The sequence below is a fragment of the Xiphophorus maculatus genome, chromosome 17 (assembly GCF_002775205.1).
Source record: "Xiphophorus maculatus strain JP 163 A chromosome 17, X_maculatus-5.0-male, whole genome shotgun sequence".
In the NCBI taxonomy this organism is placed as follows: domain Eukaryota; kingdom Metazoa; phylum Chordata; class Actinopteri; order Cyprinodontiformes; family Poeciliidae; genus Xiphophorus; species Xiphophorus maculatus.
The window spans coordinates 5,005,669-5,019,951 of record NC_036459.1 but is presented as its reverse complement, the minus strand read 5'-3'; the positions used below and the strand labels follow the sequence as shown (position 1 = coordinate 5,019,951).

At 37.6% G+C, this 14,283-nt stretch overlaps 1 protein-coding gene across 1 annotated transcript in view; it reads right to left on the bottom strand.

Moving 5' to 3' along the window:
• The window catches only part of exoc4 (exocyst complex component 4), a 118,051-nt gene that overhangs the window by 17,817 nt on the left and 85,951 nt on the right, over positions 1 to 14,283 (bottom strand). Inside the window, exons 14-16 of the mRNA XM_005807412.2 lie at positions 9,895 to 10,031; positions 9,165 to 9,320; positions 7,254 to 7,432 (exon numbers count right to left, since the gene is read on the bottom strand). Of these exons, the coding sequence (XP_005807469.1) occupies positions 7,254 to 7,432; positions 9,165 to 9,320; positions 9,895 to 10,031 (472 nt within the window). The remainder of the gene's footprint in view (positions 1 to 7,253; positions 7,433 to 9,164; positions 9,321 to 9,894; positions 10,032 to 14,283) is intronic.

Here is a 14,283-nt window from a genome sequence, read left to right as displayed (position 1 = left end):
ATTTTTCATACATTAGATCATTCTCATCTACTGACAGGTAATGTTACAGTGCTTGTAATATGTTTACATGCACTCAACACCAGAATGCATCTCAACATTCTGGGCTTTTAATGAAGAATTTGAACAATTTTCAGGGTGCAACAATAACACCAACACAAGCTGGAGACTGACTAGAGTGGCAAAAATAAAAGACTTTAGACTTTACTTAGACTTGTGCCCTAAAGAGTTGACTTGGACTTCCCCCTCAAAGACTTAAGACTTGGAAAACCGTATTTGCTAGCATCTCTGTGTCCCGACCCCATGAGCTACGTAGCACAGTGAGAGGAAGCATGTTTGGAGTAGTCAAGGTGAGCCTTTCAAACATCCTGTGGGGGTGCGTTGCTACAGGAAGTACAATGTTGAAAAATAATGATGGGGGACTCCCTCCAAATTCTACAACTTCACCTCAACGCAACAGCGGGATGGCTGAACTTGGACACACCTGGGTTTTTTCATCAAGACAAAGATCCCAAACACACATCAAACCTGGTTATAAAATTGATTAGGTAGTATGACAATCTCTGCAATATGCAGAAAAGTCAAATCTTTGACCGAAAACCAACATATTTAAAAAAGTTCAATCACTTCTTTCATGGAGACTGACTAAATATGCAACCAAATCATCATCTAAAAGTTGGTGAGGTTTATTTTGCACAGATTTATTTTGAACATATGAAATAACTGAGTGCATGTAGTCTTGATTGTTTTTAAAAGTCCATCTGGATGTTTTCTGTATTATCATTGAACCCTGCAAAAAGAACAGCTCAAATGCATCCATAAAGCTCCACCATCCCACCAAGGGAGAGGATATAAACAAGCGTTTTTACCACCACTGCATCCGTTAGAGGCAAATAAAGGATGCCACGGTTATTTGCCATTTGTTTTCTTAGGTTACCACTAGGATGGCTACATAAAAAGGTTGCATTTTTCACTTTGGGATTAAATAACATGTTACAGAAACATGTAAAGGAAACAACACTGTGAACTCTTCAGGGCTCAGTGTATCTTATTTCCTCTCTTGGCTTGTGGTTGTATCTGTTGGAAAGGACATGAGTAACAAGCTCTGGTCCTGGGGTTGTTTTTCCCCTACAAAGTGTCAATGTATATGCACATGGGTATATGCATGAAAGTGACTTGAAGGCCCGTTTCCTCTCATGTGCATTACAATCAGTCACTCTGACAGAGGAAAAAAAGGGATTACTGTGGCACACACAGCTGGAGGTCTCTCCAGGGGGTGTCCATGAAATGCACCAGCCCAAACACACACACACACATTTAAAAAAAAACACTCCGTTTCCTACTGCTGCAGGCCTATGCCGCTTTGATGATGCGAGGGAGGTGTCACAGCATGAGGGGCACCATTAGAGTCGGGGACAGACGGGCTAAAAGAGACGACTCATTGGTCCTGACTGACAACTTTTCTGCTTATTGAGTTCCCTATAACCAAATTGCAAACGATCTTAGTTAGTTATGACTTGTTTTTATTTGCGTGGTTGAACATGAGAATATGTATGTGCATATCCGTGTCTTTTCACGCATCCCAGCGGCACGCATGTGCGTGAGTGTGTTTGTGCTCTGCGTTTATCCAATTATTTTTGAATTTCATCTAAGGCAAACGTCTGTTGCTCACCATCTGCAGTAGATGAGGGTGGGAGACATTAAAGAAGGAGATCAGCCACAGAATCTTCACACAGCATGCAAGCAGAAAGGGACATGTAATGCTATACGCCTAATTTTACTCTCCCTGTCCTGCATTACAGAAAGGTGTTACAGAACGCGTCATCTTGAGAATAACAAAAACAACCAGGCAAGAAGATTGGAGATGTAAAAAAATGGAAAAGTACAGGACACACTCCACAAGAATCATGAAACACACACACTCGGAAAAAACAGGAGACAACGTCTTGCAGGGGTTTAGTGATGAATGATTTCTGAACGACTGGCTTAGAAATAATGGAAGACATTATTTATTTTGCTGCCTCTGGTGGGTGAAGAACATCTGCAACTAAACTATGAATTTCTATCCAGGGAAACAAAACAGCAGATGAATAGAAATCTGCAATTAGTCTAGATGATTTGTAATACAGAATGATTCTCGTAAAACAGGAATGAATTGAAAGCTACTGAGTGAATAAAGAAAAAGAATTGACGATATACAGTACATACAAGACCATCATCTCCAACTTTAACTAGTCTTCCTGGCCTCTGCACTTAATAGAACAACATCTTAATTAACTTCCCTGTCAAGTAAAGTCAGAAGAAGAACACAGCTAAAGGAGAAAGCAATGGACTTGCTGTGGGTGAGATAAGTTATTCCTAAGAGAACATTTTGCTGTGAGGAAACCACAATGCCACATGGATGCAACCCAGAAGACTAAGCTGAAGGTTTGTTTCTCTGCCCATGTTTAGAAATTGTTGTCGGGCAAGAGGCCTTCAATTCAAACATATAGAACAAAAAAATGCCTTGATAAAGTCTTCATACCACATTTTTCATGACACAAACTAAATTGTGTCTACATATTTTATTAGGAACCAGCGCAAAATTGTGACAAAGAAAAAAATGGATGTATTGCTTAAATAAATTACTAATAAAAATCTGAGAATTATAGTGTGTATTTCTATCCTGCCCAACCTAAGACAAGACTTGGTAGAAAAACCTGTTGTCTCTACCAGTTTTACACATTTACAATGTTTTACACATTTAACAGCCATTCTTCTTTGCAAAACAACTGAGTCTCAGATAAGATGTCTTCTGAGGTTTGGAAATAACTGGAAAATTCTAACACATATTGACCCTTTGTTATGAAACGCTTCACTGCAGATCTGACTGTATGTTTAGCATCCTTGTTCTACTAGAAGCTGAAACTGAAACACAGTCTTTTACAGCCTTTAAGACATTTTCTTCCATGATACCCTTCTAAGTAGCTCCATCCATCTTCTTGTCAACTCAGATTGCGTGTCCTCACTTCTGATCAATAACACAGTACCTTCTTTTCATGGGTTAACTTCTCAAGGCATTGCCTGAAAAATGGCTTTCTTGTAGTTTTTTCATAAAAGTCAAATGTGGAGTGAATAACTAATCACTGTAGTATCTAAACCATGTCCTACCTGAGTTGTGGATCTCTGTAGGTACTCTAGGCTTACCATGGCTAGGCAGTCATGTCTGAGTAGGTTTGCAGTTTTACACTACTCTCTCCATTTTCAGAGGATGGACTAAAAAGTGTTTTGTGTGGTATCCAACCTAACTCTGCTTTAGACTTCCTGCACTACTTCACTGATATTCTCTAACAAACATGAGAAGTCTTAACAGAACCCCTGAACTTATGCTGAGACTAGAGAGGCTGAAACTAAGATAAGACTATATAAGACTGAGAATAAGTTGCATTTTATTTACTTTTAAGTGACTTCTGAAGGCACTAGGTTGCCTTGGATCATATGTAGGGGTATCGGGTAAAGGAGACCACACTTACTAAATTGTTAATTGTGAAAAGTGTTTAATAACTAAGCTTGATGTTGTAATTTTACACAATCTGGATAATAATACTGCAACAGAGATGGCTGCCATGGTGATGCTGCCTTCCAAGCCTTTGTATTCTTGAATAAATATTGTGAGTACTATAACCAGACAGATGATCAGATCCTTTCCTGCTGCCCACCAGATAATCACCAACATCCCTGCACACATCAGTACCTAGCACACACATGCAGGCTCTTTGCTTTCAAGACATCTATAACAATCTCAGAGAGAAAATTCAATTCAAAAGATATTTCAATTTGCATGTGCACATACAAAAACTGATTCATCAGTGAGAAAGTTGAAGCAATAAAAATTCTTTTGATATTCAAGAAAAGAAAAAAAAAACTTTAATTTTGAGTAAAAACAAGAAATGTCTTCTACTGGAGAATGTGGCAAATGGAGGGAGGAAAATAAAATAAAAGGAATGAGAAAAGAATGAAGCAAAAGAAGTGGAGATTTGGGAAGAAAGAAAACGGCAAAACAAGGAGAGAAGAGGAAAATGACTTGTTCATACCTGACTGCTTTTGTAATATAAAATCCAATTTGGAGAGAAATAGACGTGAGCTATGCGGGGGTGGCGGGTTGGAGGATGAGATAAGGTGGGCACTTTTTTCCCCTGCCATAGCCTTGTCCCATCTCGCACAGCGCACGGCTGTGTACACACACAAGCACACATCATCCAAGCAAACCCACGCACATGTAGTCCGCCATCAGCTCACCAAACACTAAATAATGAACAATAAGGAGGCTGTCCCAGCATGATAAGTTACTGCCCTATCCTTCCCATTAGTGCCACCCGCAGGAATTAATGATAATTATGTCACGTCCCTTTCCCGCACTTTTATTGAATTCTTATCTGTGAGAAGACGAAGAAAGCTGCCGTCAGGGCGAGAGGGAGAGGAAGTGCACAGAGAGAGAGATACGGTGGTGACAAAGTCAAACCCAAATAAGAATATTTCATATTTAATTATTTCATTTTTAGAAGAAAAGTTGCGATATGGAGCGGCAAAATAGCGTGAGTTCAATGAGCAATCAGAAGTCTGAAGCCAGAGAGTCGTGACAAAGGCTGATAAAGGTTGAAGGTCTCTTTATTCCTCTCGGAAAGGTGCATAATTTACCACTCTCTCTGACTGCACACCTAGATATGGCAGTGAACCCCAAAAAGTTTTCACATATAGTGTAACCCGTTCACTACAAAGTTGAGCACTCTTAAAAAAAACTAAACAATTTTTATAATAAAATAGGGTGATGATTTGGGTAAAAGCCATTCTGAGTCAGTATATCTGAAAATTACTAACTCTTGCATGATGAGGGGATACATAAATTAGTGTTAAAAAGCATTAAGAGAGTGCCAAGAAGCTTCACTCTCCTGTCGCTATGGACAGCCTGGTCTGTTAGCACATGGCAGGTTGATACTAAGGATTTTTGCTGCTGAAGCCAAATTCTGACAACCATCTGCAGTCTTATCAGATGAGGATTTTTTTAGACACCATTTCCTTGCAATCTAGTCAGTGCCTCTTGCAGACATGTTCTTATCTTAGCTACAGGAGCAGATCACAGATAGGTCAGCAGCCCATCCTCCTCCAGGTATTACTCATTGTGATTTTTAAGTGGTTATCGACATTTCTCTCTTTTAGATCAACTGTCATCAATTCAAAAATGCTGATTTATAACTTGGACTACAGAGTAATTTGAGTCAAAGGTAAATATTTTAGAGAGAAATCACTATCCAAAACATTGTCACATTTTTGGGAGAAAGGTGGGATTAGGGCTGGATCTCAGATCTAAATTAGTTTGAGCACCAATTCAAATTAGTATCAAAGCGACACAGAAAGGGCACTGATTTGCAGTAACAAGTTGGGAAGACCTAGTTAGCCTTTTTAGGTTAAGAAATACACCTTCTTCAATGATAGAGAACCTTATATCTCTCCTAAGGCTTATTTTTATGAAGGGGGTTTCTACCTGCTAAGTAGAAAAACAAACCATTCTCTACTTTTTACGACCCTTTCACAGCAAAGAAATAATTAAGAATTACAAGCACACATTTGCTGTCTTTAAATAAATAGTGCTGCCCCTTTCTGCTGCCCCACACTCAGCCAAGCATTCAGCCATTTCAACAACAAAGCTAATTCAGCTTTTCCCAATGTAATTCATTAGAAACATAATATAAAAGCAGCGTGAGTCAAGTGGAAAAATCAATCTAAACTTGTACAAAGCCAAGAATGCATTTGTAATGCTCTTTCTTGTGTGTTTTCCAAATTAGAATAAAAGTTTCAGAAATCTCAAACTGTGTTTTAAATAATCCAAGAAAAGAGAAATGCTGAGTTCTGACTGACCTAAATAAGTTCAACTTTGAACTAGAGATGTTCAAAAGCAGTACTGATTGAATAAAAGCACAGAAAATAACCCTTAATTTAGCACTAAATCATTACCTACTGATCACATAGCAAGTTTATGTTCTGTACAGGATTGTTTTTCTTCATTTCTAGATTTCCAATTCCATTGACTGAACATGTAAATAAACAACAGAGGTACAGTAAGAGTGCAATTGGGTGTCTTATTTTATTATTATATAAATTTTTATTTGTCAAAAATGATCACTTTTAAAAATCCCCCTCCCCCAATTTTTATTTCCTCCCACCAAGCACCCTGGACAGTAAGCCATATTGGCAGCATTTAATTCCCAAAGTCCTTATATAGTAAATGTATTATTTCCTTACAGAAGAAAATGAAGTTTTCCACATTTTTCATAACAAATGTGCAATCAAATCCTCAAAGTAAAATAATAAATGTTTATTTTACTTGTGTAAAAATGTGGCATATTTAGTTGCTTCCATTCATCTCATAGGTAAGAGAAAGTCAAAACTGTTATGAATCTTGTGTCTGAATAGGGTTCAGCAGTTCTAAAGATTGCAAACGCTGACCACAGTTTGCTATTTACCAAACAGGGTTTAAAATATTCAACAAAGTTCAAGGTAAAAGATACTCTTAGATTAATAATGACAACAAAATCTAAATAAAAGTGATGAACAAGGGGACATAAATGTTGCACGTTGAGGAATTCCGAAGGAGAGATACAGCGACATTAATAATATGGTAGGTGATGACTCAGCTTTGAGCGAATGTATGAGTCCTGATTAGGTGATACAATCGAAGACAAAAAGAACCAAGCATAGTAGGAGTTTGCGTGCATATACGTGTGTTTAGAGGGCCCTTTGACAACTCCAGTGAAGAAGGTAATGAGTGTTTTTCATACATACCAACGAGAACATAATGAGGAACGGGTGAGAGGTGTTGCAACAGACTTAATGCATGTACAGATGGGAAAAACTTTATTCACACACAGGTCCTGTAATCTGACAAAATCATTCTGAAACCTAGAAAATAGTGCATAAATCTAATGCTAAACCTCAGTTAAACTGCATGTTATGGCAGTTTAACTGCTGCCATTTACCGTACAAAGCATATAAGGAGTCAAAGGGGAAAGTAAAGTAAGAGACTGTTTGCATTTAATAAGTCAAACTCAAAACAATACTGGGTTTGCTGCAGAAGGAATAAACAACAACAGATGTCTGTGTTGGCGTTATACGCGGGGAAAGTGTTGCATATGTTTGAGTTGGTTTTGTACATAATAGACTCAGTGCATAATTTAAGTTTGTCAACAGATTCTGGTTTAACTGCTAATAGGTGTACTCACTGGACATCTGAGGCAGATTGGTGAAAAAAGACCTCAGGCGAACAGCGAGCCACTCCATGCTCTCATGAAGGTTAGCCAGAGCCTTGAGGTCGCTGACATCTCGCAGGATCTCGTTTTGGGGGATTAATTTATCTCCCAGGTTCCCCGTCAGAACCTCTGACTCCTTAGCAAAAGCAGCGCTGAAAAAGAAAAAAAATGGTTCCTCACACAATTATTCATAAATATATTAAGTATATGACTGCAGTAAGATAATGCAGGCAAGCATAATGTGTGGGATTATGTTTATTTCCAGTGTTTATTGAGTAAGATGCAGAATACAATTTGGAGAGGTTGTCAATCCATCACAGAGACACACAGGACAAACAGCCATGTGCACACACGCCCATACTTTGAATATCAGATTTTTGGACAATGTAAGGAAGCTAGCGTACCCTGACAAAACCAACACATGCACAGGGAGAACATTAAACTCCAGCCCAAATGAACCTAGGCTGGAATTCAAACCCAGAAAAATTCTACGGAAGACTTAAAATTGCACAGGTTGCAGAGATTATTTTATGATTTTTATTTGTAACATTTTGAAAATAATGTATTGTTTTCCCAGTTAAGCCCCACTTTGTGTTGCTCTACCATAACATTCCCAGAAAATCCATTAAAATTTTGCAATGTGATTGCAAGAAAGTTTGAGGCGCATGAGGTGCATGGTAAGCCTTTCCGTGTTATTTCCAAAAAATATCTGCTTTAAAAGCAGATATGTGACGATATGGTCAAAGTTGGTATCAACATTGTATTCTCTGGATAAAGGTATATTTAATTCTAGTAAAAATGTTTTAAAAGAAGCAGATTTATTAAAGGAAAAACATGAGGAGTTACTGAATAAAAGCAAACATACATAATCGTGTAACAGTAAGATTTCTGACAATATGAAGTCGATTTGATTAGGAATGTAGGAGTGAATTATTACCTTGACCTTTAAGGTAATTCACAAGAATAAGCAAAACACGGTAGTGCATGAATAAGTAGTTGGAAGCCTGAGTGTAGAATGGCAATATATCAAAATTAAAAAAAGGTATTTTGAGATCATGAATTGTTGGGAGTGAAAATAAAAACGAGAGCATTTAGAAAAGAGTGCAAATAAGACATATGAAGTGATGCAAACAAAGATGGACTTAATTTAAAATCACTTGTGGTAGAAGGATGATTAAAAACAGAAAGGACAGATGGAAAGGACTGATAATATTAGAGAATAATGGTACCACAAACTCATAGACATATGGACTGGCCTCCAAGGCCACCAGGATGCCCACAAATTTAAGATCCTTCAAATGACAAATTAAAAAAAAAAAAAAAAAAGATAGAATATATTGACTAACACTGAGGCGTATTTAGCTTATTAACTGAGCTTTAGTAAAGCACTGGCTGACAGGGGTTAATCCACCATTTCACAGCAATGAAAGCATTTCAAATCAAACACCCTGATGGTCCTCTTTCCTTTTCCATCTCTGAGCTGCTCTGTATGTTTGGGTCTAAAAAAAGCAAGCGTAAGAGACGGAAGCAGAAAGCACTCAACAGGCTGACTTTCTCTGCCATATAACCAATTTATTTATTTACTTTACCATTCCACTTCAACGAGCCTCACTGTACCCTGCAGAGGTGCACATTCAAAGGCTATTTTGATTAGACTCAAACTCCTTTTCAGTTTTTTATTTTTTTTGTATTTTCTTATTCTTCTTCACTCCCTTCAGATCCAAGGTGCTTAAAAGAGCAATCATGACTTCTTTTATGGGTATTATTTTTGATTAAAAGCAAAATAGAGGTTTAATAATGTTTAAATAACATTCCTAAAAGTGTGGTTGTATCAGTAGATGAGTCCTAATAACTTCTTTACGCCTGATTGTGTTCAGTGCATACCGTGTAAAATCCTCTTCATCTTCCCTCTTCTGTCTTGTCTGTCTGGGTTGCGCCATATTTGTCCAGTTTGGAAGAGACTGGAGGAGACGACTGATGTCCTCATCTTTAGCCCAGGAAGCACTGATGGTTAGTTTTTCCTCACACTGGACTATACCCCTGAAGACAAACACATGAATCCAGAAAAACTCAAACTTAAAATAGTAGAATAAAGAAATTTAGACTTATAGCCCTTAAACTTCACTAAATCTTCTTATAGTAAACCTTCCTAAATCTGGGAGAGACATTCCCCAAAACAAGTTTCAGCTTTAATTGTAAGAGCGGTTCCACTCAATTAAATTGCCTCCCAAATTGTTCACATTTTTTTGTTTTATGTTAAAACACTTGTCTATCATTAAAAAAAATGTGTGAAAAGGTTCAAGGGTTTAAATAGGTTTGCAATAAAATTCACACTCTACATCAAACACTGGCCATTGAAAATACTACTTAGACACACTCTGCAGGTTTTGGCTTTATTGCTTAGGGGCCCTGAAGAGAATGACCTGTGACCCAGACCAGATGGGTTCCCAGCAAGTTCTTTCTTTCATGTCCTCAGCAGTTTATCACTCCTTTTTTCCCACCATATCTCCTGGCTTTTCTTTACCTGTAAAGGTGCTTGTTGGTCCCAAAGGAGAACATAAGGAGAGCACTTCACAGCTAAATTTTTTCCTTCCTTTTTTTTCTTTTTTTTTACCTATAGGCTGTGTTGCAGATTTCCTTGTATTCTTTGAGCTTGTCACAGACCATCTCCAGGAACTGGTTGGAGTACGCACTCAGATCCTGCATCAGGTTCATGAGGTCCTGGATGGACTTTTCCACAACCACAGTGCTCTAAATGGAAAGAGAGAAGCAAAGGAGCATTAGCTTGCAGGTTGTCATTTTGTTGCTTTTCCTTTAGACATTGAAGCAACACATTTGTCAATTCAAAATGCCGTACTTTTGCAGAGTCATATTATCAGATTCCTGTTTAAAAATTTGGCAGTTCTTTACAATGCTGGGAGAAAATAATATGACAATCTAGCAAATATTTACAGAGGCCAGGTTTTATATCTGGAAAGAAAACACCAACTGGATACATGGATTACAGAATGGATGTATGAAAGAATAAATGGATGTATTGCATTAGAGAGACACATGGATTGACAGGCAAAGGAATTGGAGATGGACGATTGGAGGTCTCGAAGGAAGGACGGACAGAGACACACATCTAGATAGATGGATATGTTTAATATGAAAACAAATGGTTCTGTGTTGAGCTCATTTTAAAAACTGTATTTTACATCACACACTTGAAGTGAACTTGGTGACTGCATGTTTGCATGTATGTGTGTGAAGTTCATGTTGGTTTTGATGGTCTGAACCATCAAAACTAACATTAAACTGAGTTTGTTTTTGCTTCTTTATTTTTATGGCTGGGAGACACAGAAAAGATGAGCAGAGCAACTCATCATACAGGTACGTTGCTGAAGTAACAGCACAGATGCTTCCTTTAATTAACATTATTGAGGGTTTGGTCAGAATCTGGATTTCAGAGGAACACCAAGCTCACAATATTTACAAAATAACATAATTCCAGACAATGTGGACAAGAGCAGCTGATACTGTTTAGTGAACAAAGACATCTGCAGGGAATAAAACATGTCAAAAAGCTAATAAGAGCTAGGTTACAAATTGTGGATGGGCAAAAGGGCCAAAATACATAAATCATTAAATTAATGTACCATGAAATAAACAGGTGTTTAATTATATGCTTAAATTTATTTAATAGACATTTAATTTAATAAATATGTTTTCAAATCATTAAAATGTAAATGTTTAATAGCCAATGCAGGTAATTAATTAAATGTGTATTTAATTATTTCATAATTTCTTTTCCTGCAGTGAAAAGGGGTGGGGTTACGGGCAGGGCTAACACTGATTTGTTGAACTCCATCAGGTTCTTTGAAAATCATGGCATCCGTAGTAATGGAGGATTTTCATTAACTTTCCCATAAGCTTATTTTACAATTTGCACCCAACATTGAAGCACAAGATTGTTATCCATTCAATTTACTCTTCGACTTTATCCGCCACGTGATCTGGATGGTAGAGATATTTATCCTGCACACAATGATCCACAAAACAAGGATATGACGTATTTTCCTCTTCCCCGTTTCTTTTCTACATTCTGTTCCACATCTGAAAAACACATTTCTCACTTTTCCAGAACTCTCAGGACTGTGTCAGAACAACTTTTGAAGACAGATCAACAAACTACTACATACAGAGAGAAAAGATGGACTATATTTTCTGGTAGTGTCGGGTCAGATCAAGTCTGCTGTGCAATGTAACAACAGGTCTTCAACTTCTAAACATGTCACCAGCGGCCAGAATGATGACTCGTGCTGGAGAATTTGTCAGAAGTCCTAATGCTACTAGACGAATGGATGATTCTTTGTGGGTAAGTGAATCGGTGTGTGTGCACATATCTGTTAGTTTTGAACTTTTGTGCCATGTGTTTTTGGAGGCTCGTCGTGATGTGTGTGTGTGTGCACGTTTGTCACGACGCACCCATCACCAGGAGCCACAGCAGAGCTGTGACAGCAGCCATTACAGATTAGCCACTCCTGCGTGACTAATAGCTGGCCCAGGAACAGGAAAGCAGCTTCATATCCCCAGACACATTCATGTAAACACAGAGAGAGGGCAAACTTTTCAAATCACACACCTCTGAGCAACTCAAACGCTGGCAAATAAGATAACAAGTCAGAATCTTCCAGTTTGCCACTTAACCAATCTATCTTACATCTCTAATAATAATAATTACTCACTATAATTGTGGAGATCAGCAGTAGCCCACTCTGCAAATGGCAGTTGCTGTAATAGCAGAGCGGCCATCACTCTCTACAAATAAACACAATTTTTATTCAGCTCACTACTCAGGCTATGGGAATTTAATGTGGACTTCCACTGTTTGTTTAGAAAATGAAAACCTTTATTGTTTTGTCAAAGGTTAATTAAATGGAAATGGCCTTCAGCACAAAGACAGTAAAAAGTCTGACTTTTAGTGATGTCAGCTAAAACATGCATAAATAAAATCTAGTTGTAAATGTAAACGTGACGTAAACCAGTCAACATTTATTTCCAAATGTGAAATGCAAGGAATGAAAAAAATATATTAACATTAAAATACTATAAATCATTTTCAAAAATTTTGGAGGTCAATTTTTTTTTTTTTTTTTCCGGAGACAGGACCAACTTCAAGGTTATTTCTGATGTCAGGCCTGCCGATAACTTTACTTCTATAAAGACCACAAGACATTAAAAAGTTAAAAACACCCTGCATAAAGGTATAAAATTATAATTCAAACTAAAATGCTACTAGGTGTTGTGTTAGAGAAAGAAAATTACAGAAGTTAATTGTTTTTCTGTATCTAATAATCAGAAAACAAACACGATTTTTCATTGTTTGATCAATCAGAGACGTTCAATGCAAACGTGTCCAGTTCCAATCGCTGGTCAACAGATCGATCATCTCTAATTGCTGTATTAATAGGATTTACACAAATTAAGTGGCTCATAAAACTATGGGGGCATCTTAAACTGAACTAACTGTCCAAAAATAAAAAAAACGGTACCCTGATGGGACAAAATAATATTAATATTAATGGCCTTTCTTGCCTTCAGTTTCTCCTTCATTCATTTTGTCACAAGTAGAGAAGTCTGCACGTACACACAAACAGCAGCTGCTCCACTGAGGAATGTAATGATCCATAGCAGTGCCCATATCCACGGAGTACTAACCATGGCCTCGTCTCTGCCAGGGGAGCTGCCTTTACTGTCCATGCCTGACTCCCTGTCAGCCTGCCAGGGTGGGAAGAATTACACAGACCCTGCAGGGGAGCTCGCTGTTAGGGTAGTTAATGTGGCAGCAACAACACAGCCCCCACTCCCCACACAAAAGTTGGTAGGCAGTAATCACATTCTGTCGCAGAAATGTGATAACTAACCTCCAAAAATAAATCTGAATAGAATTCAAAAGTCAGCCCTATAAAGAGCAAAATATGCGTAAATGTAATTAATGAAGGGATAGAGTGCAACCAACAGCTTACGAGAAGAGGGGACACCTGTTTTCTGTGCACTGATCAAAAGCCAACATGGTACAAACATGCATTAGTGGAAAGAGTGATATTATATCATAATCTCAGGTTTTAGGTAAATAAACAACACTTTTGGTTTATTCTTGTAACAATAAATCAACATGTCATTATTAAAGGCCTAAAATCTATATAATATTGATAATAACATTGCCATACTCATGACGCCTTAAGAGGACCGTAACAGAGATTTCTTGTTTATCACACCTGTTTCACATTATTGAAAAATCATATCAAATATCTTAGTCATATCAAAAATCCCACCTTGGATTTTACACTATATAAAAACAAAAAAATAATTTTCAAATTACAGTGAAATCCTTAAATTAATTCACAGAAACAACCTTTTGTACTACAGTAAAAATCAATGCAGAAGATCAGCAGACAAACAAGAAGTACTGTTTGTGTCAGACCAGACAAATTCGTAAGACATTTCTGATGTCGTAAACTATAATGAATTAACACAGATGTGCAATAAAATGCATCCCAGCTTTTCCAAGATATGCTTCTACATTTTCAGACATAATAAAAAATGCAAAAATCAATAAAAACATGCGAAAGTAAAAGGAAAATGCGATCCTATTATTGGATTCCTATGGTGTGGTCAAAAATGTTTATGTGCAACATAATTTATAACACTATCCTGCAGTACTCATGTCACTGCGTTGGGCCTGCAGAACACAATAGCGGACCCAGTTGGTGAATGGAGAAGAGTAAACAATGGCTACCCAATCCATTACTCCTGCTCTAACAAATGCTCCTGCACTCAGCTCCCTTGTCTAATTTGCTCATTTAACACAGCCATTCGTCTTAGGCTGCAGCAATCATTAAAAAGTAATCAAGGGACAGATTGAGAAAGGGAGGGCTTAGAAGGAGAACGAAAGAGTGCTGGAGAAAGCAACCTCGCTTACATCTCCTCTGTCTTATTTGACTGTTATATAGAAGGT